The sequence below is a fragment of the Agelaius phoeniceus genome, chromosome 2 (assembly GCF_051311805.1).
Source record: "Agelaius phoeniceus isolate bAgePho1 chromosome 2, bAgePho1.hap1, whole genome shotgun sequence".
NCBI classification, from domain to species: domain Eukaryota; kingdom Metazoa; phylum Chordata; class Aves; order Passeriformes; family Icteridae; genus Agelaius; species Agelaius phoeniceus.
Genome location: NC_135266.1, coordinates 96,076,789 through 96,102,667, shown reverse-complemented (window position 1 = coordinate 96,102,667; position 25,879 = coordinate 96,076,789). Strand labels below are relative to the sequence as shown.

Here is a 25,879-nt window from a genome sequence, read left to right as displayed (position 1 = left end):
GGGAAAAAAAAAGGGGCAAAACTGGCTATTACAGAAAGCATACATAATCTATACATAAAAATACACAAATAAAAAACTTCATTCATTCATTTCTTATCAGAAAACTAAAAAAAAAAAAAAAAAGTCACTTGTAAATGGACTTGCACACTCTGCATATTATCTCCTGTCTATCACAGCTGGTGACATCTTTTCATTTGTTAGCTATCATCTTTTAAATAGGATGAAACTTGGATCATGGCAGTTTTCCAGACAATCTCATAACTTACCCAGATTTCACCAGTCATGGAACACGGACTACGGCCGAAGTTGTTGTCAGACTTCCCAACTTAGTCAAAGTATTTGATTTACTTTCTTTCCTTAAAAAAAATGTGTTCACCTACAATTATATTACAGACTCTTAACACATCTTCTATACATCCTACAAGGTAACACTTTCCTCTTCCTTAACAGTCATATCTAAATTTCTCTTAATGATGAGATAAAAATATTCAAGTTAAGGACAGCATTAGTTTGACTCACTACTTAACTTCCTGAAATTTACATAAAGCATAAATAGTCCAACCTCATTTACAACTCATTTTCTGCCCCTAAGGAGTGCAGATGAGGAAAATGGATTGCAGTAATTCCAGAAGTGTAACTACATGAGTAGCTTCTCTCCATGCCTCATCCTCAGAGGATAACAGCCCCCAGCAAAGCAAGAACAAAGGTGAGGCACAGCACGTGGATGTGCAATTCTCATTCCTCTTAGTGGCACATGTTTGTTAGTTATTGATGCAGTATCAGTTATATGATATCTAGAACAGTTAGATGGAACTCTACATTTTTAACTCCCACATCTCATCTAAATCTGACTGCTACTTGTAAGGGCAAGCACGGTCTTATCACAGATTTCCACACTTTACATATATCTGTACTCTTCTTATACACTTTAAATATTGAGGAACCCCCTGGGAGTTGAACTTTAAAGCCACGTGGGCCTCTTCAGTACTTCAGATTTTAGAGAAGGGCTGCATTTCAGTTTTTACAAAGACCACTTAATAAGCAAAAAGACAGAGAGTTCCCATAAGCTTCCATGACTATTCTTAAACACCAGCAGGACAAGAATGATAATTTTCCAGCATCTTCAGCTTACCACTGACTTAGGACTAAACACTTTCACAGGCCAAAGTCCTAAGACAAGCAGTAGCAGGAAAGAATGAGATAATGAAGAACAAATTCAGAATTTTTCAATGTGATGAATACTAGTACCTCTTAGCATCATGGCAAATGCACCACCTTCCTGTCAGTCTTATGGTACTCCCTACACTGCAAAGAAAGTATGACTGTACTGCAGAAACACTTATGCCATGAGGGCAGCACAGTGCCCTGTGAAGGATGCAAAGATTCCATTTCTCTCTGTAGAAGGCTGTGCAGCACTGGAAACCATATTAGCATCAGCTACTCCAACTTCTGTATTATCTGTACAGCACACACTGCAGCCTTCGACAAGAGTTAAGCTCATCTTTTACGTGCAGCATCCAGCATGAAAACTCCCTAGTGACTTAGCCTGGTTTCCAGCCCTTGCTTGAGCTGGATGTGTTTGCATCATTACTGCCACTGCCATCATTCTGGAGAAATGCAAATCAGAACAAACTCTGCCTTATGGCAAAACTCACTCCTGATTTTTCTATATAGGCAATAAGGAGTAATTAGGGTTGGCAAACTGATTTCAACTTCAATCTCACACTCATACTACTGGACAAGATATTTGATCAATTGATTTGGCTGACCATCATCTTGTCAAGAATGGATTTTATAGAGAAGCAGTTCTCAGCTAAAGAGCTTGTCTAAATAGAGAAACAGCCCACTTCCATAGAACCATGGAATGGTCTTGTCGTAGTTGAGATGGAGACAATACAAAGCAACACACTCCATTTTCAGAAGGCTTCAAACCTGTTTTTATTATAGCATGCATACTTTTTATACATTCTTACAAAACTCATAAGTTTACACTTTACTCATTGTCACAAAAGACAAACAAAGTGCTTATTGGAATCAGCAGTTTGGCAGTTGCAGGTTTCTCTTAACTTATCCTTTTTTCTTTCTTGGTTTCTATGTCAATGACCTTGGTAGAAAATTCTTTCAGGAGTAGACATATATCCTCTTATGAAACTTCTCTCTGGCTCACAGAAGTCACTGTAAAACCTCTTCCACATGGTCTGGCTTGGAAGGGAGCTTAAAAATCACCCAGTTGCAACCCCCCTGCCGCAGCAGGGGCACCTTTCACTACACCAGATTGCTCAAAGCCCCATCCAACATTGAACACTTCCAGAGATGGGGCATTTCTCAAGTACTACCTCCAGAAAATGACTACTGAATGGATGAAATAAAATAGATGCACCATTTTAATCAATACCTCTTCATAACATGAAGACATAATTGCATTACTACATGCTACCTTTTCATGCTATAGCATTGCTTTCAACTATATTTTCCAGGTAGTAGTTGCCACAGAAGCTACTGATTTTCATTTAAGTAAAACTTCCAACATTTATAAATTACTTGTCTCAGGGAAGTAATGTATTTATGTGAACAATCAAAGAAAGCACCATTAGATTTTTTAACTTAGTCACCAGTATCAATCATCAGCACCTTCATGTTTACAGTGAGAAACTGCATTGTGTGCCTTGTGTGGTGACAAATTGCCTCTTTTTTTTTCCTTTTAACACAACCTTGGATTTTAGAATGTGATTTTCATTAAGAATCTGAAATCTATCTTATAAGATTTTATTCAATGTCTGAGCTATTCATATTTCTTATTCAGCAAGCCCTGCTGGCCACTGAATAGCAGAAATCACCATTCTGTATTATCTTCTTTTGGCATTGTAAGCAAAAGCAAGATAATAAATGCTATTTAGACTCAAGAAAAACTGCAGAGCTAATCCCCAAACACCCAGAAAATGCTATCAGTAAGCAGGACAGCTTGAATCCATAACTGTTATGTATCCAGAAAATATGGAGACCTAGTATTTTTCTAAAATGACCAAAACAAAGCCTCTAAAGCTTCTCCTAAGCCATAACTAGAATTTTCTCTGCTGTATGGACATAGAATTATTACAATAAAACAGTATCAGAAAAAAGTCCAAAGCTTATGGGAGACATTCTAACTGGAAACATTGTATTTGTGAACATGTCAATTGTTTCAGAGGCAGACACTTTACAGTGTCTGCCTCTGAAGAAATTCAACACTGAAAGCAAATTGAAGACCCTGCCAAATAAGTAGCTAAAATACAGTAGGACTCTGATCTTACTATTGCAGATTCATGCAAGTAGTCTTAAAACAGATAAAAGACAATATGGAATACAGTCATGATATTGTGAGCTTATTTTGGGAAGCCCTTGCAAGGCATTGCTGTCAAAGTGCCACTCCAAGTCATCAAAAATGCCAAACAATTTCAAAATGTAAGTTCTTAAAAGTGAGTACATATTAGGTTTTTAAATGAGAACAGAAACTTTTATTTACTTATTTAATGAAGTAGGATTTTGAAGGCAAAAACCAAACACAAAAAACTGTCCACTTTCCATCACATACTGTGACAATTGCAAAAAATGCTTAAGCCTTCATAAACCTGAAATTCTAATTTCTGAACACTTATTTTCAATCAGTACACCACTCAATCAACAGAACTGGTATGGCAAACAACCTTCCTACATACCCCTTCACTAGTGTGTCCTGACTGCAAACTGGGAAGGAGTCTCGAGGATTAGGAAGTACTGTGGGAGGCAAGCTAAGTTTCATTGTTAGCTTCTGTCCATCCTCCTAACAAAGGAAACTCAGAGAAAATAACTCTCCAAAGAAGAGTGATTAGAGAACAGTGGTGACCTCTCAGGGGGTAACACGTTCAATGCACACTGCTTCAGACCGAGAATGAGTCCTGAAAGGGGAATATTTCACAGCTCTTGACCAGGGAGCAGTTCATTCCCCCAGGAAATAGGACAGGCATCTTAGCCACCACTGAAATCACATTCCTTTGAACAGCTCAAGAAATAACAAATCAAGTGAATCTATAAGTACATTATAACTCAGAAAATTCTTGCTTCAAAGAATTAATTTCCATTCATTTCTGTACCATTCCCTCATTAAAATCACACATAGCCTCTGCTCTCATGACTATGCAATTAAACAAGTAATTACTAATGGGGGAGAAATATATTTTCACAAATGCTCGCATTAGTGGAATAATTGCTACCACTAAAAAGCCCAGCAGTGATTATGCACTTTACATTTACATACTGATACTTCCAGAACAGCTATCTTGAGCTCAGGATTTACATCTCCTTTCCATGGTAAACTCTAGAACCGAGATCAGCAATGTCAAGAGTTCACCTACTGTGATGATGGAAAGGTTTTTTCCTCTTCCTTATGTAAGTTGCCCAGGACAACATTTAAATATATTTAAATGCATGTGGGTTTTGCTACCTTTTGCTTTTTGTTTATATTGGCATGTGTGAATATGCAATAGGATGGCTCTATGGACATGAGAAACATTTACTGAAGTACAGCTGAAATAAAAATCCTAAATTTTGTACTTACTTCTGAAAGTGATGGAGGAAGCAGTCATTCTTAGCCAGCATGGGACTAAGTTCTAGAACCTAAATCCAAGCATCCATGAAAGAACTGTGCTCCCAGAAAACTCTGCAGGGGGAAACTGTGTGTTTGGAACCAAACTGCCAAGGACATTCAAAACCAAGAAGCAAAATTCTTAACAAGCTGGACAGGACACAATATCTTGTCCTGTAAACCTTCTAGACTTCCAAAAGGCTTCTGTCCATAGGAAAACAAAAGCAGATCTTCCAAAGGTTTTCATGAGAAGCAACAGTGGTAAAAGAGCAGCTCAAGGACTAAGGAATTCCCATGGAAAGGTGGAGAAACTTTACCCCTCTGGTTTGTCCTATGAAGAACATAGACTTGGATTTGGTTTTCCAAATGCTTCACCTGACAGCCACACCACTGTACTATTCTGGAGTGACTACTTCTCTCCTCCTCCTCTGATTTTGACTAGAAACGTCATACTAGAGTTTATCTTACAATTGAGAACACAGGGAATCAGGAGCTGATTCTTTTTTTCAGCTCAAGAGAACCTCACATGAAACAGTACCAAAGTATTTCTCAAAATTAGAAAGCCCTGAGGTATCTAGAAAGTGCACCTTTACATGCCATTAGCAATCTGGTTTCTATGAGGTTACACAGGCTGTCAGGAACTTCAGCATGCCTGACACTATCTGACACAGGCTCAGGGCCCATTGCTCACATATTACAGCTTTAGGAGTCATGCAGAGTATTGCTACATTTTCAGTGTGCACTTTTGTTGTCTGCTGCTCCTTCGATTTTTCTCAGTAACTCAATGACTCTGAAATCAGACCAAAGAGAAAAAGAATCAAAGTATTTGAATCATCTCCTAATGAAGCAATAAAAAGACTGCACAAATCTCGGTAAAAGCTGAATCCAATCCATCCTGATATTGTTCTATATTGATATTGTGTTCTATATTTTGTAAAACTCTGCTGTCACAGGGAAAACCTCCAGTAAAGCACAGACCAAGCTGTTTCTATGAAAATCACTGGGAACAGGATGGACCAGCAGACAGGAACTATTCTCACACCAAATAGAAATAGGGTAACACTCCTAACACATTGGTTAAGACTACCTTTCAACCTAATTAAAGTTAGATTTTTTTTTTGTCTGGTGGTCTGAATCAGTGAGAAACACCAAAAAAGCTTTCTGGAAAGGCTGCTCTGAAGCTGCCTAAAATTCTTAAAATGAACAATTTTAAGGAAACATTATTTCACAACCTGTTCCCCCTTCAAACCAGGTTGGTGAACTCTCAAAAATACTTTGGAAGAGCAAGAGTATTTTTATAAAAAATAAGATGGTTTCAAAGCATAAGAATACTAGTTATAATAAAATGTTTCATGTGAAGATATCATGAAGCTCATTGACTCCAACATCCAGTAGTCTGCTTATGCATGAACATGTACATACCTTATGCTTTTAGGAAGAAACTAGATTTTTAAAAAATCACAAAAGTATTAGAGCTTGGCAACCAAAAGAAAAGCTGAAATGGCCAGTGAAGAGGTATCTCGATCTTTCCTCTTTATAGTTTCTACAAAAAACCCACTAACTATCACCATTTGTGCTGGTGCATTCCTTAGACAGACGTTGGCCTTCACAGGGGTGAAGTGTGGGACCAGACCAACTGCTTTCACCAAGAACATTATTTTCAGAATTAGGCCCAGAAACTGTTGTTATAAACATATAATCAGCTTCCAAAGTCCAGAAGATATTGCTATAAATGTGTGATCAACCTCTACCAGGTATCTAAGTCCTGTTATGAATTATTTGAAACTGTCCCTCAAAGCCCATAAATCTCCAACTACTGCTCTCCCAGACCAATCCCCACTTCATATTTAATGCTACTTCCTAGGCCTGAAGAGGGCTTCAGCGCAAATGAAAAGCAGTGACTGACAAACTCCTGCTCTGAGGAGCAAGAGCCAAGAATTTCAGCCAGAAGCAGCCACTGACAGTGTTATACTCCCCCTGCAGGCCAATGACAGAAGCACCATCACAGCAGCACCTGCTTTGTACAGAGCCCCAGAAATACTCTGATTGCTTTAAATGGTTGACTTGATAGCCTTCCTGCTCTCCCATTTCAACATCTGGCAAGTCCTGCTTTATTTTCAGCTGAATGCTTTTAGGTGCAGGCCCTGCACGATGACAAACTTCCCACATGGCACCGAGTGGTCGCAGATTCAGACCACCAGACCAAAAAAAAATCTAATTTTAATTAGGTTAAAAGACAGTCTTAACCAGTGTGTTAGGAGTGCTGCTCTTTGATGGAAGGACATCTTAAATGTGACAACCCTCTGCAGACATAAAGCTGAAAAATAAAATTCAATAACACTTAAAACAATTGAAATTTCTAAAAAATCTCTTTAAAAAGTCAAGTACTTCTGCGAGCATGAGAAATAATGAGGCCTGGTTCTCTATATTCATGTTTCTTATCCTTGACTGTTGTGACCAGAGCCTCTCTTCAGCTCAGGTGTTTAATAAAGGCCCATACCCGCCTGGATTCTCTGTTGTCTAACTATAGTTGAGCTCACAGTGAAGTCTAACATTCTGCATGGCAGAAAGTGCTCTGATTTTCAGCATTTTAGTGCACCTTAAGTACAAAAATGAATTCTCATCAGTGCATGCTTATTAAGCTATGTTATTCAAGCCATCTTCTGCCTTCACAGTTTATGTAATACAGGATATTTTCCAGGCAAAACTTAAATCCACAACACTGTGTAGATAGAGCACTCAATTAGCTCTGTCTCTTAAAACTCATTTTCCTCCTCCTCTTCTATTCATGTTTCTGACACACAAGTCAGAATAATTTTTAGAACTCCAATTTTGCAGCCCCCTCACTGCTGTTGCACCTCCCACTACTTTCTCAACAGGCTCTTCTTTAGTGAAAAAGTGAAATCAAAAAATCACTTTTCAAAAGGAAAAACATCTGGCAACTGCAATTTCCATGACAATGTCTTGACTACAGACTATTCTCAATCTAAGCCTTGCACTCAAAAGCACACTGATGAATTTTATAGGCATATCTCTTTTTATCCTCTCCTTGTAGAAAGCAAAGCCTACCTAGTGAAAATTTCATTCCACAATTGCATGTCATACTTGAATACTTATTTACAGGATTCATGTTATTTTTCTAATTATTCAAAACAGTTTCTCTAAAACACATCAAGGATGCCATACTGCTCCTCACTGCTCTGTCCACACAGGTGTAGCTTTAGAAGACCAGCTACATCTTATCTTTAGCAGAACATGTGGCCATTTATTGCACATTTATAAAGCTGCAGATGATAGGCTCATATATTATTGCACTTGTAATTACATGATCACAGGTAATTCCTCTCAGAGCAATAAATAGTGCTCAGCACGTGCCTGTCTGCCTCCACTAACTCCAGCAGAGCCTGACAGTGATTTAAGCAAAAGCAGAGCTGTTCCCTGACTCAGAGCACGATTTGCAACGCAGGTCATCCCACATAATCACATCTGAGCACAAAGTTTAGGTGCTTTGCACTTAATCAGCCAGTAGTGGCAGAACTAATTCTGCCGTGGTCAGCTGCTGAATGTTCTGTCTCCACCTTCCCACAGCGAGATTAATGCCTCCACGTGATTCCAAGGAAGTGAAACACTGAGCTACCTATGCACACCCCATTACAAGATCCATCCAATATTGTACTTCGAGGAAAAACATTTCTGAAAGGCTCAAAATTTGGCCTAACATTAAAGCTGATGTCAATACTCAAAGGTAGTTTCCTTTTACAGAAAGCCATTCCTCTGCCAAACCTTTAGCTTTCAATTTCCAGTATTTTGAGAACTAAAGCTTTCCAAAGGAACACAGATTTTTTTTGTTTTGGTTTTTGTTTTGTTTTTGTTTGTTTGTTTGTTTGTTTGGGGGGGTTGTGTGTTTTTATTAGGATTCTGAAGCACTTTTCAGATTTACTCCCCACACATTCTTATTCAGGTATTCCATTAAATTTTCAACCTCTTGTAGAATCAATCTGGAAATCTTTACACAGAATGGTTAAAACTGGAGAAAGCTACAAGCAGCTGGGAAGTGGAGCTTTGAAAGGAAACACCTACAAATCCTAAACTAAAGCTGTTAACAGCACTTCAAAGCACTATAATGCCTACAGCATCTTCAGATTATCTCAGCTCATAATAATCTTCTGAAAAGCTTTTCTAACAAGAACTAGTTGGTTGCCTTGGAATCACAGCTAAGGGAGAGCGGGTCCTCCAGCCAGCCAATATCACGAGCAATTAGCACCCTGGAGTCTGTGTGAATGCTCTGAAGACCACAGACGATGCATCCACCTAGAACAGTCAGAGCTTGCCATGGTCTAGTAGCAATTTATGGTCCTATGAAGCTGACAACTGTGCTGACACGTTTCTCATCCACTACTGTGGGCAGTAACAGCTAGTACGTTGTCTACACTACTGCTTAACCAATGCTGGCTTTACTTTTTCTCAGATTGTGTCAAATTCTAAGGTAGTTGGACTAAATCCAGATTTCAGCCCACAGATGTCATGGTCATAATATATTCTGAAGTCAGACTAATGACAAGTTACATGCAAACAGAAGTTCTCATGATAAAAGCTGTTCAGCAATTTCCCACTAGTGAAGTAAGAAATCAAAATCTTCTGTGGGTGACTGTAATCATATTCCCAAACTCTGCCAATCCTAACAGACTTTTTTACAGGTTCACTTGATGAATATTTGTTCTACAATTTACAGATTATTTCTCTCCCAAAGCATAGGACTTTTGTTATCAGATTTGCACAAATGAACTATGTTATTCCCCTGAGATACAAACATCTCTGCTGGATGAAGACAGTGACTGAGATTCCAATCCCATACATAGTTGAATAAGATTGCTTAGTTCCACCTACTCAGCTGCCCCCTGCATTAGTGCATTTGATGTTCAGGACCTTTTGAAAAAGGAGGCTATTTTCCCCACTTTTGTAAAGTGGGAATAATCATCACCATCACTCCTTTCATGGAAACATACCAAGATTTAATAGCTAAAATATTTGTACTATTTAGGCATCATAAATCCCCATTCTTTTTGACAAAGCAGAGCAGAGGCAGGTTAGTCAGTTCATCCTAATTTCCTCCTTTCACAGACCCTTCACTGGAGCACAGGAACCAGGCACCTGTGGAAAAAGTCAGAAAGGGAAAATGCTGCTCAGCCCACTGCCTCTGCAGCTGCCTCCAGGAAACACTGCTAGTCCAGAATGTCAGTAGCTGCAAGGATTGGATCCAGACCACAGTTCTTCTACTCCATCCCAGTGATTTGGGAGTCTTCCGACTTAAAAGATCACAGTTCAAAGAGTGTATTGTAAAAGAGACCACGGGACAGGGCGAGGACAGCATTGCTCCTATATAACTAGAAAACATACAGCATGACACAGTCCCTACAGTAGGAGAAAGAAAACAAGGAAAGGCTAAAAATAGGAGGAGTATTAAATTTAGTGAGGGATCACACTTAAATGTGCAAGAACAGGTACACAGGCTCAAGCATGCCTACCCACCTCTCTCCACTTCCCATGTGTAGCCCTTTCTTATATGTAGCTCTCCTTCCAAGTGTGTTGGAGTATTCTGCAGGAAAAGTGCGATTTTTAAAAAAATATAATTAAGGTAGTTACAATCATGCAACAGGCTCTCAGAAACACATCTCGGAAGAGCACCACTTCTTTCCAAAGACATGAGCACCCTCTGCTGCCCAAGGACAGGTTGAGCACCTTATTTAAACCTCAAGAATTCACTTCTGAAATGATCAGTTAGAAGCCATTGCTATCTCTTCCTAGTACACCTAGAGCTTAAAAACTAGTAACCTCATAAGAGGAGGTAGAAATGACTAAATGATAAAGCACAGATCCCAACAGCCAGGGTGATGAAGTCCTTTCACACAGGAAAACTGAGACACATGGGCAGGTGGCCTTCCTCAATGCCTGGCCTTCCTCAAGGCCCACCCTCCCAATGCCAATCCCACACCCTCCCAAAATTCTCAATACCACAATTCTTAAGTGAGTATCAGAGCTGCCCACCCTAGGACAACTCATAAAGGCACCTCACAGAATTTATCTCATAACTCTAATAGGCACAGAATGTGAGAAAAAAAAAGCCAAACTTCTACCTCTTGTATGTGCTCGTCTGATCTGAGATACGCTAATTATATATGAAAATACTTGCTAAGCTGTCATTCTTAGTATTAAACTGTGACAGCATGCTCCAAAGCCCTGCCATACATGTTTTTTGCTTTCCATTTTCCTGACTGGGAGAGAACTATGGGGTTCCACCCACACAACACTACTGAGTGACCTCGGTGTGCTGCTGAGGCACCAGAGCCTCTGGTTTCCATCTGTATAAGGACACAAGGGAACACAAAATATTGGATGCATTAGGCAAAGCACAGTGCTCACTGTCAGGAAATAGTACTTTTGGTGATTATTTCTCGCAGCTACAATTATAGTTAAAAGTCAATGTTTATGGAAAAGCCCTCTTCAGACTTAGAGCAATAGGTAATAACTGGTTGTAGTTATTACCTACAACCATTGTTTCTCACCAGCCACTTCATGACTAACAGAGTATCCCACCCAGATATACTAGATCACCATAGGATTCTAGAAACTGACACTAAAATGGGCAACTGAACAGCTAAAACCACTTTTTAGAGGGTCACTATTCCTTTGGCTTAAAGGAAACAGACACCATCAAACAGAAAAACCTAAAAGGTTCAGTTATTAGTGCTTAGCCACTGGCCACCAAGTCATTCAGGGTCTGGAGAGCAGGACACGTGAGGAGTCTGGGAGAACTGAGCCCACTCAGATTAGAGAAGGCTGAGGGTGACCTTACTGATGTCTGCAGCTGCCTAAGTGAAATACACCAAAAAGATGGAACTAGACTTTTCCTGAAGGTGCACAGTGAGAGCAAAAAAAGCAAAGGAAACATGGAAACATAGAACATTCCAGTCATACACTTGAAAAACAAAGAATTACCAAGTGGGGGGTCAAGCACTGGCATAGGATGCCCAGATGTGTGCAATCTCCATCCTGGGAGATGTTCAGGACTTGCCAGGACACAGCCTGGAACAGCCTGGTCTGGTTAGACCTGTTTTGAGCAGGTTTGATGTCCCTTCCAACCTAAATGATGATTCTATGGTTGTAATTATAGCTTGGTGTCTCTTTGCCCAAAGGTAATGCTCATCCTTCCAAGCTGCTCCTGATCTAACACAGACTAGCTGGGTTCCTGTATTAATAACAATTTAGACGTACTTTCAAAAAGTGCTGAGCTCTGATGGTTAACTGTAAATTTTACCCACATCAAATCTGCCTGGAGCATCTCTAAATAACTACTGCCTCTGTCATCAAATTCTACTATTTTTTACTGCTAACTGAAAAATTGTACTTTTCTTTATTCCTGGCACTGGTTCACTGAGTAATTCCTGAACTTCTTGAGTTTCTAGCAATATATATATTTTTAAAAAACCCAGCATACCATTAGGACCAACATGTCAGTTATTAAGATCTGTACCCACAACCCAAAGGATCTGGACAGACAACTCTGGGTAACAAAGGGAGATCAGTATCAAAGTTATCATCAGACAATGTTAGGTAACTTTGACTATCACAATGTCACCTGTTTGAGCCACCCCATCAGAAGAGCCATCAATTAATCTAAAATTACATTTGGAGAGATGGTAATTTCTGCAAGCCAAAGCCAAGACTTGGCTACAGTAGGAGGTAATTTATCCCATGGATTCTAAACCTCTCAACTTTGTATTTGTAGGGTGGTACTTTATAAAGCACATAATGTCATAAACATGTCAACATCAAACCCAAAATGAGCTCTTGGAACAAAGGAAAGTTATGGGGGTTTTCAAACAGTTTTGACAGTTTTCAAATTTGCTTGACAGAGTGCCAAAGAATCTGTTATTTTATCAGCTACATCTTATGCAATGCACACAGCCTACCTGCTGAAGAAGCAAATTTCCACTGTTTGCAATCACCATTCAAGACAAAACCATGACACTCTCCTGATGCTCACAGGAAGACTCACCATGAAATAAGAAGTTAGAGGCTACCTGATAGCATTCTGCTTATTTTCTCCTTACCTGCATACAATTTTTTTTTCCCTGTGATGAAATACTGCAAATGAGAGTTGGACATTAAGTACAGAGAATTGTCTTTGTGGTTGGTTCTGCCTTGCAAATTTTCAACTGACAGGATCAGGCCACTGTGCAGCTGAGGAAAATTCAATGTAATCATCAGCTGTCACTCGAGTGAAACTGAGTTTTGTTTGAAGACCAAAGAAGCAAAATTTCTTAAGCATTAGGAAAGTGTCTTTTGCAGAGATATTGCACATTTCCTGGAAAAGTTTAAATGCCTTTTTTTTTTTAATGGCAGCTGTTTTGCAACAGGAAGTAAGCAATTTGAAAATTACAAAAAGTCATTTTATAAACTTGCATTTGTTCAGGAAAGTCTATTAGCAGGGGAGAGTTTAGTCTGTTTATATAAGCAGTTCTGAATGACAGATCTTCATCAAAATTATTCCATTTTACCAGATCATCCAGTATGGTTGAGATCACTGGGTCCCAAGAGAAACTCCTATAAACCAACATGGCCCCATGAGCTGTTCTCCCTTTATAAAGTCTTCAGCTGAAAATCTGAACACGCCATGAAAACCCAGGCCTCACTATTGTCAAGTTCTAGAAATTCCTGATTCATTTCCTAAGACCCATTTCTAAAAAAAAGAAGTATTTTCCAGTGATGAATCAAAGCACTTTAAAAAATTTCTCATTTTTCTTCCCTGTCTTGTCTAAAGGGCGATGATTTCCATGTTGATGTTCTCCAAGCTGTGGGTTTTACTAATGAACTGATGAAAATAATAATTAGAGCAAACATAACACACAAGGTGTAAAATTTTCTGTTGAAGTGGGCTGAACTGCTCATCCCTTGATACATATAAGTGTTTTGTCAAAATTACAAGACTGCAAGCTCTGGAAACCAGGAAAGTAAATTTCATATATATTTTCCCTTAATTCTGCAAAAAGAACTAAGGTAGTTGGACACTTAAATTCCACTAATTCTGTCCTTCTACATCCACAAGGTCAAAACCAGAAATTAGACAAGTCACCTGGCTTCTATGTGCCTTGATGCCTTTATGCACAAGAAGGAAATAATTTGTCTGTCCTATTGTTCAAAGAGTCTTTGTAATGTAGGATGCAGCTGTCAGAATGCAGGGGTAACAATAACTGTTTCAAAGGGTGGAAGAAAAGGAAATCCTCTAAATTGCGCCTAGGCACAGAATTTCCACTGCAATCAGGCTCTGTATCTGCGGTGAACGGAGCCCATTGTTCTCTGGAAAATGCTGCACTTCCATATCTGAAACACTTTCAAGTGTCAGAGTGCACCAAACTTATGAATCAAAAGAAAATAATGTTGTTAAGATCATGGACAAATACATCTCTGTATGTGATTGTATGAAAGGTACCACCACAGAACAGTAGAGCGCTTCAGCAGCCAAGAGGGAGAGCACATCTTGGGTGGAGAAAAGCAGGTTTCCCTTTGGGAATTTACTGCTCCCTGTCCACAGCAGCCAGGTCTCACACAATTAGAAACCAGACACCAGAATGCACCAGAACTGATCTGAAATGCTGCCATTTGATGACAAGGAAAGCTGGTCTCCACTGATTAGCAGGCTGTAAAGCCAAAGTACTGTTTGACTAATAACTGCAGGATATTTCAGAACATTTGTCCCTTTACCTCAGCTTCTGCCACAACAGCAATATGCCTGCCCAGTTTTTACACACAACCACTTCCAGAGCACCGCTTGCACATGAGTGGAGTACAGGGTGTGACACAAATACCGTCCAAACTGATTCCACTAAAAGTTACTACCTTTTTCTTTCTGTGGCCCTGAGATGACTTGTAACAGGTTTTGATTTGAGTAGGGATATATGTTAAAACTTACTGAAGTTACATGATTAAGTGGAAGCAACATAGTACTAAAGGTTGGTCAAGCTTCCTAACCCAAAATCCATTACTTTCAGAATCTAATTAAAATGCTGAGGCTAAAGTCCAGCTTATAGGTCCGTATTAGAATCCACCAGAAGACATCTCTTATATTCTGATTTTGCTCCTGAGAAAAGATATTCTGAACAGCTTTAAGATGGGTCAGGTGCATAAAGTCATGGCATACAACAGTCAGCCCTTTCCCAGGATCCTGTGTCCACATGAGCAGCACTCATTCCCAAACATCTGTTCTCCCATCACCTTCCAGCTGCCAAATTATTCTTAATGCATTTTAGGGAACTGCCACAATGAAGGGCATATGAGTGGAAAATTAGTGGGTTTTTAAGTATGAAAGAAACCAACAGGACTCTGTAACACTTCAAAGCCAGAGAAGAAAGGTCCCACACTTCAAGGGCACAGGAGAAGGGCAAGAGAGGCAGTGTTTGGGAAGATAATGGAACGAGTTATTACATAGCTGGTTATTAAACATCTAAGACAACAATAACATAATAAAAGTTTGTCAAGAACAAATCTTTTCCTGACACAGTGAGAAAGGGAGAAGCCACATTTGTGACAAAAAGGCAACTGATAAGGCTTTTAATCTGACACCTGAGAATCTGACAAGCCGAATAAGGCATTGTGGCCTAAACTAAAGAGCAGTTACATCTATCATATGAAGATGTAATTAGGAATACTTCCCTGGCCAACTGGGAGTCAGATGGTGTACTACAATGATCTGCCATGCACCTGCTTTATTTCAGATTTTTCTTACTACTCTGAAAATGAAACTGAGAAAGCACACTTCCAGAATCTGGGCTGACAACTAAGGTGTGGGAAAGATTGCACGCATCTTAGAAGTAGAAATCAACATGATAATATGAAAATTCTATAGAAACAAATGCAAAGTATTACAATAAAAATTCAAATATGAGGGGAGAAATTGGCCAGATCACAGGAAATCTGATATATTTTAGGTTGTAGTGAGAGTGCAAAACAGTTCAGGAAAAAAACAAATACGGTAACTTTGACAATATGAAGATCTAAGACACAAGAAACAAATATTTTGCTCTGTTCAGCTGCAGTGGAACACAATGTAACTGGGAAGAAACCTGCAGGTTAAACACCACATTTAGAGAAAACTGCAGGCAAAGTGGAAAATGACTACATTTTAAAACCACAGTTACCAGAAGAAAAATATTAAGAGAACAAAATTTGTTTACTGAAGAAAAATGTGAAATGAGGAAAGGGCAAAGTTAAAATCTTGAAGTACTTTTACAAATAAAAGACAAAATGGAATATCTTTAACCACAAAGAACAGAACAAATAATCACTGGTATAATTTCCAGCACAGAATGTAACAGGAAAAAACTCAGCCACCTATAAAAATCATCATGCAATGAAATTACGACAACTGATCATGTAGTTCCTATCACTGAAGGCTTTTCAAAAGAAATTAAACAAACATGCCATGAAACATTTTGTTAGAGGTTGCTATAAGATTTTGAACTGTTTAATGAAGTTAAGTTGGTATCACCTCAGAAATAAAAGGAGGTTAGAAACATATCAAACTCAGTGACAATCAATGTAAACAAACCAAATGCTTTACCTAAGGTACAACTCACAAAGCAGGACTTCTGCCGACGTGAATAAATTCAACGTGGGAATTGAAAATTACAGTTTTACCTGGATTAAACAGAACACTTGTAACCCCTTTATCTGAAAACAAACAGTGGCATTTCTATTTACGTGGCAAATGGTGATCTTGAGTTTATGCTCCGAAAGCAAGGTGCAAAATAAGCTGCTGGAGGGGCTGGGGAAAATTTGAGGTGCTGAGGACAGGTGTGTAAGGGTGGACCCACCCACAGGCGCATGTCCCTAACTACTGCATGTGTCTTGCATATGAGTCTGAGTACAAAATACAGCTCAAAACCGTTGATTTTTTAATCAGCTCTACAACACTGGGGTTTGCACACCATCTTGGGCAACGGGGACCCAGTTGAGTTTCATTATAATCACAGAATATGCTATGATGAAAGGGAACCACAAGAACTGAGGAGTCGAACTCCAGGCCCTGCACGTGGCAGCATCCAGAGTCATACCCTATGTCTGAGAGCATTGTCCAAACACTTCTCGAACTCTGACCAATTCCCTGGGGAGCCTGTTTCAGTGCCCAACCACCCTCCCCGAGATTAAAATGCAAACTGGGTTTTTCTTATTACTGCCCCTGCAATGACATCCTGTCGTCTGCCCTGCATTACTACACAGCAGATCCAGTCAAGAATAAAGACTGTGGCACCTGAAACGTATTGTCTCCTCCAAATGCACCACTGCCTTCCCGCCCGGTTTCCCGAGCTCCTGGCACAGTCTATTCCCCACTCAGGGCAGCTCCGGGGGGGGGCAGCAGCAGCAGCTTCCCAACAGCTGGGCACCAACGAGCCCGAACGGCCCCTTCAAACACCCCCCGGCCGCGCCCCGCGGGCCCCTCAGCCCAGGGCCGGGCGGAGCCAGGAACGTCCCTCCCGCGGCCCGGAGGGGCTCTGCCCGCGGAGCCGCCGCTGTCCCCGGCCCCGTGTCCCCCCTCACCATTGCGATGACGGTAATGAGGATGATGACGGCCGCGATGGCGATGCTCGGCCCGCCCCTCCCCCGGCAACCGAAGCGCCACTCCCGCGCCCGGGCCCGCGATTGGGCGGGAGCGGACACGACACGCGGGGCGCCCCGCCCGCCGCCGGACGCGGAAGCTGCCGAGGTGACAACCGTGGGGGCTGTCGCGACGTCGCTGCTGCAGGCCGGTCTGTCGGGGCTGGGGCAGGGGGCCCGGGGGGCTGGGCAGGCAGTGGTTGTGCGAGGTCCTGGATCCTGCAGGGCTCGGCGTCCTGAGAGGTAATGATGCAAGCAGTGAGGGAGAGGGAGGAGGAGGGGACATGTTGGGAGGGCTTACAGTGCTCCCGCACGTAACTGGCCAGATTATAGTGTGAACTCTGAAGGAGCAGGATCACCGGCAGGTCGTGTCTGATGGAGCAGATAAGCCCAAATGCTCCTAATCAGTCTTTCGTTGAGTATTCTTGCCTCTTCCTGAGCAGCTATGCTTTTCTCCTCCTCGTTCTCATCAAGTAAATAGAGATCCTCAGTCAGAAGGAACGAACAGCACTGGTGATTAACAGCTAATGCTATTAAGTAAGGAAACACACAACTCCAGTTGTAGAAGCAACAGATGGTGAGACATCTCTGTATCTGTAGTTTGAGACAGCTCAAGGACGAAAAGGTCCGTCTGTTAATCACAAAAGATAAACCTGCCTGACACAAAACAAATCTTTAGTCTGGAAACCCGAAAGTAGCAGTGTGCTCACTGCTGCCATTTTCTTTTTAGGGCAGAGAGCTGCTGCGATGGAAGTCAAAAAGCTGTAGTTAAACCATTTCAGTTATTGGTTCAGGGAAAAGAAGCAAGGGCCCTGGGGATCTCCCTTGAATAATGGGGAGAATCCCTTTTTTCAGGGAAAAAAAAAGCCAGCCAAATAAGATAGGAGTATACTGATCTCAAAGGAACTTAGACCCTAGAAAAGAGGGATGAGAGACTTGTATAATTGAGAATGGATGGCTCTGTGGATGAATGTGGCAATGGTCAATACCTTTGGTGGATAAGAGAGAAAATGGCCAGGATGGTGGTTTGGGCCAAACTGGAGGTCAGCTTTTGTTGTTAGTTAAACTAACCATGTGCACCCCCTCAGGGCACTGACTCCTTCTTTGACTGAGAATTGGCCCTATCAAAAAGGTCGTTTCAGCAAGCAGGACTGAAGGAATTGTGCAGCTGCCATTGTTTCCTCCTCACCTCTTCATTTGCTTGAAGCACAATGTGGGATTTCCTTTTCTTGTGGTTCTGTGATTATTTTAGGTTATCTTGCCACGGTCATGCAGTTGTACTGTGGGAGTGTTACAGACTTTGAAAGGGTAAGGTGGAGGCTGACTGAAAAAAGGAGGGAGGGAGACTAGAAAAAAAAAAAAGAGGAATGGAAACAGGAACAAGATGAGGAGCAATGCAAAGGAGTTGAAGTGCAGCTCTTGGTAAAAAAAAGACACAAGTGCCAGAAGACTCACAATCTTCTCCTTTTAACTCTGTGTGTTTTGGTGTAGTTTTTATAATTTTGTGTTTTCCCCATTTGTTTTGATGTGGTTTTTTTCACTGTGCTACTGAACTGGAGTTTTGAGGTTTTACTAGAAAACAAGATAATCCAAGATTAACTGCTGTGGTGACCTTGCTAAAGATTTTTTTTTCCTCTTCTCCTTATTTCTTCCTCAGACTTACCTAGTTAGGAAGAGAAAATGACATCTCTAGAAAAAGGTAGGTTGTTCATATGACATCTAAGCAGACTTGATTAAAAAAGTTCTTTAACTGGAATTCTAAACACCAGCGTTACACTGTATACCCGTCTCCTTTCATTTAAACTTACTCCTTTTATGTAGCTATGAGGAAGTAGTTCTGTGACTTCATTATTGCAGTGAAAACCAGAGCTGCCTGGATGGAACAGCAATTGAATGTAGTTTTTCTAATCCAGCTTGATATTGAAAAATAAGATTGTCATTGGTACTGTGATCTGTCTGTACACTTGTCTGACAGCCTCCTCTGGTATTTAGAACCTGTAGGTACTGATTCAGCGAACTTGAAAGTAAGGCAATTAATGGTGTGATTACAGCATTTTTGAAATCCATTAATATTTGGATAGAAGACACAAGCTCACATTACTGCCTGCAGTATGAGAAAAAAAAAGCAGTATGTGTAGCCATGCCCTCAGAAACTTTGTATTTCTCACCCATTGTGAGGAAACAGTACTACAATAATAATTAATTCAGCTGAAAACTTAGTGGACTTAAATAAAATTAATTTCAGTAAATGTCATGTATATTGGGGACTATAGAGCAGAATGCAGCATTACTGGGAATGCTGGAGTCTGTAGTTCAGAAGTGGAGCAGGACTGGGTTGTTGGCTTTTCTTAAACCTTCACTAGGGCAACTAAAATCTGTTAGTACTTAAAAGTCTACTAAACTTCTTAAGGTGTTAGTAGCTGTCTGGGTAATAGCTGTTTTCATTTTCTTCTTGCTTTTTAAATGAAACTGCTCTGATTCTGCCAGCTCCCAAAACCTGATTTTGTTTTCAGTCCATAAGTACTGTTGTCAAGAATTTTTTTTTTTCCAGGAAAGCTCTTTTTTGTGTCTGCATTTAATCTTGTATGGCAGCAGCAAATTAAAATTAATGAAATTCAGATCAATGCTTGTGTCTTGTACTGCTGTTGTTAATGAGCAATGCCCATTTGAGTAAGGGCTTACTGTGAGGGTGGTGAGACACTGGAACAGGCTCCCAGGGAAGTTGTGGATGCCCCATCCCTGGAAGTGTTCAAGAACAGGTTGGACAGGGCCCTGAGCAACCTGGTCTAGTGGAAGGTGTTCCTGCTTACAGCAGGGGTGTTGTAACAAGATAATTGTGAAGGTCCCTTCCAGTCCAAACCATTCTATGATTTTCTGACTTGTGCTTGATAATCACTGTTGCAATGGACTATTTGACACATGCAGTGTACAATTAAAATCTCCAGCTTTGAAGTGCAGAAATTAAGGGAAGACTTAAAATGATGCTATAACCAAGTGAAAGGTGGTAAACTTTTCCTCCACAATTTCTAAATTTCAGTTGATGATGCCTCAGCACCCATTAGAGGACCTGGAGATGGCATGGAAACAGAGCAGACAGCTGGAGCAGTGGAAGTAATCACTGGAGCCAACACTGCAAGCCATCACATCCACCACAGCCCCCATAAAAAGACAGCTTCTTCCCTGAGTCCTGGAGTTCTGCAGCTGGGGAAAGTACATGCAGATAAATCAGTGGAGATTGAAGCTATTCGAATATTAGTCCCCAAAGCAGCCATCACCCATGTTGTTCCAACTAAAAATGCTAAGGTAGCTAAATCTGCGGGACATAAAGCAGACACATTCCATCAGTCAGATGGAGCCACAGATCCCAAGAAAGAACAGACAGAGCTGAAAAATGCAATTGAAAAGCTAAAGAATTCAGAAAAGCGGTTGTTACAAGATAAAGAAGGTCTCTCTAATCAGCTGCGTATACAGACCGAGGTAAGAAGTTAAAGGTGTTTTCTCTCCCACAGCTGAACTGTTTTGGTTTGTAGAAGCAGTTTGTGAATGTGAGGAAAGAGAACTGCTATGACACTTTAGCCTTGAAACAAATACATTCCCTTTTGAACTTACCAGCTAAGATATAGAGTAGAAGTACATCAAAGTATTCCAGTGCTGCTTCTCTGACAACAGATGAAAGAGTCAAAGACTTAGCTAGGAGAAACACACTAGATAGCTGCAGAGGAATGAATCTTTCATGAGGAAAGACTTTGCTCCTTAATCGCTAAATGGAAAGTGTTATGCCAACCGCTGAAAGGTTGACTATAACTTCCTACTTCAAACACATGTGGATGTATTGTCTAACCCTTTGTTATCTTACTGATGCAGGAGTTGAATACTACTGAAACTTTGTTTCCTGCAGTAGGCTTTCATTCTTCCTCTTTGACTGTTAGAATTTAAACAAGAAGGTGTTGGATGTACATTAGGCTCAAATGTTTATGCTTGCCTGGATACATCCCATTCTGGAAAGAGAAAGATAATTTACTGTTAGCAATTTGCAGTAAGTTGCACTGCATTCTCAAGAGTGTTTATTCTCTATTGATAGTTACAAGAGAGTCTGGTCTAATTCTAGGTCAATCGGGAGTTGAAGAAATTACTTGTTGCTTCTGTTGGGGATGATCTGCAGTATCACTTTGAACGGATGGCTCGTGAGAAGAATCAGCTCATCCTAGAAAATGAAGTCCTGGGCCGGAATATGGCTCAGTTGTCAGAGCAGTTGGAGCGCATGTCTATACAATGTGATGTGTGGAGAAGCAAGTTCCTAGCAAGCAGGTATTCCCTCTCATGGAGCTGTCCTAACAGCATTCTCCTTCAGTCTTTCATCATATACACTCATTGCAGTGTGGTTTCATATGCAGAGGACAGCCACAAGAGCCATAGTGATACCTACTGTGAAATCTGAGAATACAGGAAAGGTATAAAGAAAGTAAGCTCCTTGTAAATCTGAATAGTCCTGCTTTTCAGAGCTAATACAGTGAGTCCTAGCCCTCCCTAAAATCTCAACTACAGCTCTTGTCAAGAAAGCAAGAGAAGCTCTTAATTTTGATAAAAATGCATGCAGTTTAGGGTATAAAAATGTCTTCTAAGGCAGCTGACTTTTCTTACAGGTAGTTAGTTGATTTTCACCCCCACCCCCCAAGCATGGTACAGTCATCAATTTGAGAAGAAGCTGATATGTTTAGGAGCTCTGCTTATAGTCAGTTAGCAATCTACTATAGAAGAAAGAGTAGGGGGACCTCTTTATTAAACGCTGGTTGTGTTACTGCTCAGGACGTTACTGTTACTTCTTTAACCATAAAAGCAGGTCTGAAAGTCAAAATCTCATTTGACAGTGACTTTAACTTGCTTAGTTGTCTTACCACATCTCTAAATGGTGTTCTAGGATTTTCAATTTTCTACTATACTTGGATATAACTGACTGAATTATGATGCTTAATGCATATGATAAAAGACCTTACTGCTTGAAGGAAAATGGCAATAGAATAGAGTCTCCTCCCTTTAATTTGCTGGAGAAGTTTCAGCATATGGGGTGAATGGTAACTTGTGTAACATAGGGGGTGTAACGGTAATTGTAAGTCTTAGCAAGAGTTACTAGGTAAACTTGGGGGTTTTTTAACATTATGAGGAGCTCTGACATCAGAGCTGTGAGTTTCAGAAGTGTGGTTGAAGTAACGCTCTTCAATATTGTAACATTCTGGTTAATTTTTATCTCCTGTTTCTAACTGGTGGTTATTTAAATGTCATTCTGGTTTTTGCGTAGTGCCAAGCCTCATGGCATAATAGCAAATGTGACAACAGCTGTCTCCTTTGTGGCTCTTAAACACTCACATCTGGCATCTTGTGATTGCCCCTGGGTAGGGCAAAGAGGTAAATGAATGCAGTCTATAGCCATAGCTTCCATTTTTAGAGAACAGTGAACAGACATGATTACAACATACTTGTGAGAATTGTTAATAAAAGAAAAATGTATTTAGCTTTTTCTTTCACAGGAACCTTGTCAATGTACACTTTCTCGAGGTGTTTTGAAATGTCTGTTATTAGATTTATATTAAGTGACCTAAGATTGTTTAAACTCAGTCAAAACATAATCTTGCACTCGTGTTGGCTGTAGTTGAACAGAAATTATTCATAATTAGGTTGATATAGGCTCTGCATGGGAGAGGGGACAGAGAACAGCAGACAGTTTGAGCAGACAAATTATGGTCTGTAGTAGAAAAAAGTGACTTTCAAGCTGTTCACTTGCACTACTGACTGGAGATTTCCTTTGCAGGGTGATGGCTGATGAACTGACCAATACCAGAGCAATTCTTCAGCGCCAAACCAGGGATGCACAAAGTGCAATCCAGGACTTGCTGAATGAACGCGATCAGTTCCGTCAAGAGATGATTGATACACACAAGTATGATTTTTCCAATCCAGACTACCTGTGTGCAAACTTCATTTTTGTCAGTTTATTTTAGGCTAGAGGAGAATCAAATAACTTTCCCTTCTTCCTGTGATATTCAACAAAAATCAATTAATGCTGATGTGTAGTATGGTCACTTCCTAGTCTTAGAGCTGAAAGAGCAAAAGTAGTAGAATACTTGCTTCATTCTCTGGAGGTCTGAGGTCTTAAGGGTAATAAACTATGGAACTGACATCCCTCACATCCTCAGGCTTTCTTTCTTTAATCACTTACTGACTTGACTTCAAGTCTTCTCTGTTTCCTTGCAAAATATCAAAGAAGTGATTCTTCTACCTACTTGGACTTTACAGTGCTTATTCTGCCAGATGTCAAATAAGTGTTCCCAGGATTAATCAGCTATGTTGGTGAGGCCTTGCCTTGGAGAATAGCCTATTTGTCTCCTTGTTCTTAAACACTTTTTTTGGTCCATTTCTTTGGTTTAAGATTTAGCTTGTGCATTAAGCCTTGGGAAGAGATGATTCCTCTGAAGTATGCTGGGTGCTGCTTATACAATATAGAATACAAACCCCGCTAGCAGTGCTTCTTTTCTTTCTGCACAGGCTGCTGGAGGAGCTCATGGTCTCTCTTCAGTGGGGGAGACAACAGACATACTATCCTAGTGCCCAGCCTTACACTACAACAGAGCTAGCAGCTGTGAATTGTAAGCTAGCCAAAGCTGTAAGCTCACATCTTCTAGGAAATGTTGGCACTAACAGTCCAAAAAAGACTTCAACAGCTGTGGAGTTTTGCAATACCCCTGCTGAGAAAATGGCTGAAATGGTAAGAGCTCTTGATGCATGTTAATCTTTATATTAAAGTTCTGGGTAAACAGATGTTTCATTTTCACGTTGGAAAAAAGATGACAAGTGGCTTTTGAGCAGAAATCCTAGCTCTTAAGAGAAGGAAAAAGCACATTAAATTGTATAGAAGTATTTTCAGTGTCAATTTTTCCATCCTTAGATGCTACGTCTACTGGATCCAGCTGCACACCCAGAAACATCAACAGAAGTTTCTTTTTCTGAGACTTCTCCATCTTCTTTCCTTTCCACTAAGAAAAGTATTGGAAGGTTTCACCCATATACAAGATATGAAGATGTCACCTTCAATTGTTGCAATCACTGTCAAGGAGAGCTGATAGCCCTTTAAAAGCCCAGCCAAGGCAGCTGCACATGCATTCTTTCTGAAGAATTACACTAGTTGATGTACAGCAGGCTTCCCTTTGTCCTTTTTCCATAACGGGTGGGTTTGGCCTTGGAAATTATGCAGTTTCTTCTTCTCTACCTCTTGAAGTTAGTGATTGACAGGATTTCCATAGTCTCTGGAATGCTTCTACCACTTCTCAATGGGGAAAGCTACTTATTTTCTTATGCAAAGGCAAGACAAAAAACATTATGCTGGTCCAATTTATAGAGCATAGAGATGCTCTTGACTATTTGACATTTATAGTCTTATTAGCAAATCTTAATGAATTTCCCTTTAGAGGGAGACAGAAGTGTAACTGTACCAAAGCAAATGAAGTGGTGATCAGTTATGTCTAAATTTAAAAATAAAGTAATGGTAAATGGTTAATTTTAGCCAAGGTAATGAACGGCCCTCAAGTCTATGTTCTACCTTTTAAATTTAGTTATAAAAAGGAGTATGTGCAATGATTCTTCATAGCTGTAAGTTCTGAAAGCAAGAGTATATGCAATGTCAGCCCTCCTGTCAAGGAGATAAAGCTTGAATGAACTCTAGCTATAATATATAAGTAGTAACTGCTTTCAAGTGGGTTTTAGAAAACTCTATGGGGTGAGGTTTTTCTTGTGTTGCCATAGAGCTGAAATAATGGCTTTTCCATTGTTTCAGCTTCTAGAGTGAAGTTGCTGCATAGCTGATCCTCAGCAAGGGCAGACTGACATACTTCCTTTAGTACACAGCATTGAATCCTGGCCCGGCATTAGGACTCAGTCCTTGCCCAAGGTCTTCCTGAGTATTATGGGAAGGTGAAGACAAGCACTAAGTTTGCATAGGTACTGTTAAGAAAAAAGTATTTTTTTACTTGTATGATTTTATAATCTTGACGTAGATTTGAAGTTCTTGACATAGGTTTGAAGAGAACTTTTAGGAGAAAATCTGCTAAATCCAAAGAAGCCTATTTAAGTTTCTTAGTTTGACCCCCAAATTTACCATATGAAGCTGTCTAGTTTAGGGAAAAGGTTTCTGGAATGGTTGCTTTTATCCAGTTTTCCTTTGAATCTCATACCCAGGATCAAAATATGTAAAGTGTAAGTTCTTGCTGTTGCTGCTTCTGATTTGGTTTTCATGAAGAAAGCTACAATAAACTTCCTTTGCTTGCTTTCAAGCTGTAATTCTGGATTTAATGAAATCACATTTCTGACCCTGATTTCTTTGTAGCATAAACAGAACTATATGACATTGAATTGTAAAACTCTTCACTCTGCTGGTGTGAGGCACTGAACAGAGAAGCACCTCTTTTGTAGTTTTCTACAATTAGGGAGATGGTGTGTGTGAACCTTTGCAAACATTCCTCCTGAATTTGCTTGCTAGACACAGAAAGCTCTTTCTGCCTTTGGTGTCAGGGAAAGGTACTGGGAGGAGGAAGGCACCTATTACTTACGTGTCCCATGAGCATGTGAAATTTTCATTTT

The 25,879-nt window shown here is 40.3% G+C and overlaps 2 protein-coding genes across 6 annotated transcripts in view; one reads left to right on the top strand and one right to left on the bottom strand.

The window, feature by feature from the left end:
* NME7 (NME/NM23 family member 7) overlaps positions 1-17,325 on the bottom strand; it is an 88,267-nt gene extending 70,942 nt beyond the window's left edge. For 2 of the 3 annotated variants that reach the window (XM_077174320.1, XM_054655185.2), the window contains exon 1: positions 17,195-17,316. In XM_077174320.1, the coding sequence (XP_077030435.1) occupies positions 17,195-17,197 (3 nt within the window). In that variant the 5' untranslated portion in view covers positions 17,198-17,316. Of the gene's footprint in view, positions 1-10,129; positions 10,197-17,194 lie in introns of all 3 variants that reach the window. The other variant, XM_054655186.2, reaches the window with a different exon arrangement.
* Positions 17,226-25,572, top strand: BLZF1 (basic leucine zipper nuclear factor 1). 3 transcript variants are annotated; one of them, XM_077174318.1, is made up of 7 exons: positions 17,226-17,360; positions 18,909-18,950; positions 20,289-20,728; positions 21,360-21,559; positions 23,058-23,186; positions 23,792-24,011; positions 24,192-25,572. In XM_077174318.1, the coding sequence occupies exons 2-7, from the start codon at positions 18,932-18,934 to the stop codon at positions 24,375-24,377; spliced, it is 1,194 nt and encodes a 397-aa protein (XP_077030433.1). In that variant the 5' UTR covers positions 17,226-17,360; positions 18,909-18,931; the 3' UTR covers positions 24,378-25,572. The 3 variants fall into 3 exon arrangements, with proteins under 3 accessions (XP_077030433.1, XP_077030434.1, XP_054483704.1); XM_077174319.1 differs by having other exon boundaries at positions 17,308-17,403; XM_054627729.2 differs by lacking the exon at positions 17,226-17,360 and adding an exon at positions 17,378-17,494.
* Positions 25,573-25,879: the final 307 nt, after the last annotated feature.

Coding starts and splice junctions, on each gene's coding strand:
- BLZF1 (XM_077174318.1), top strand. Junction 20,729..21,359: donor AGCTGCGTATACAGACCGAG/GTAAGAAGTTAA, acceptor GTCTAATTCTAG/GTCAATCGGGAGTTGAAGAA. Junction 24,012..24,191: donor CTGAGAAAATGGCTGAAATG/GTAAGAGCTCTT, acceptor TTCCATCCTTAG/ATGCTACGTCTACTGGATCC.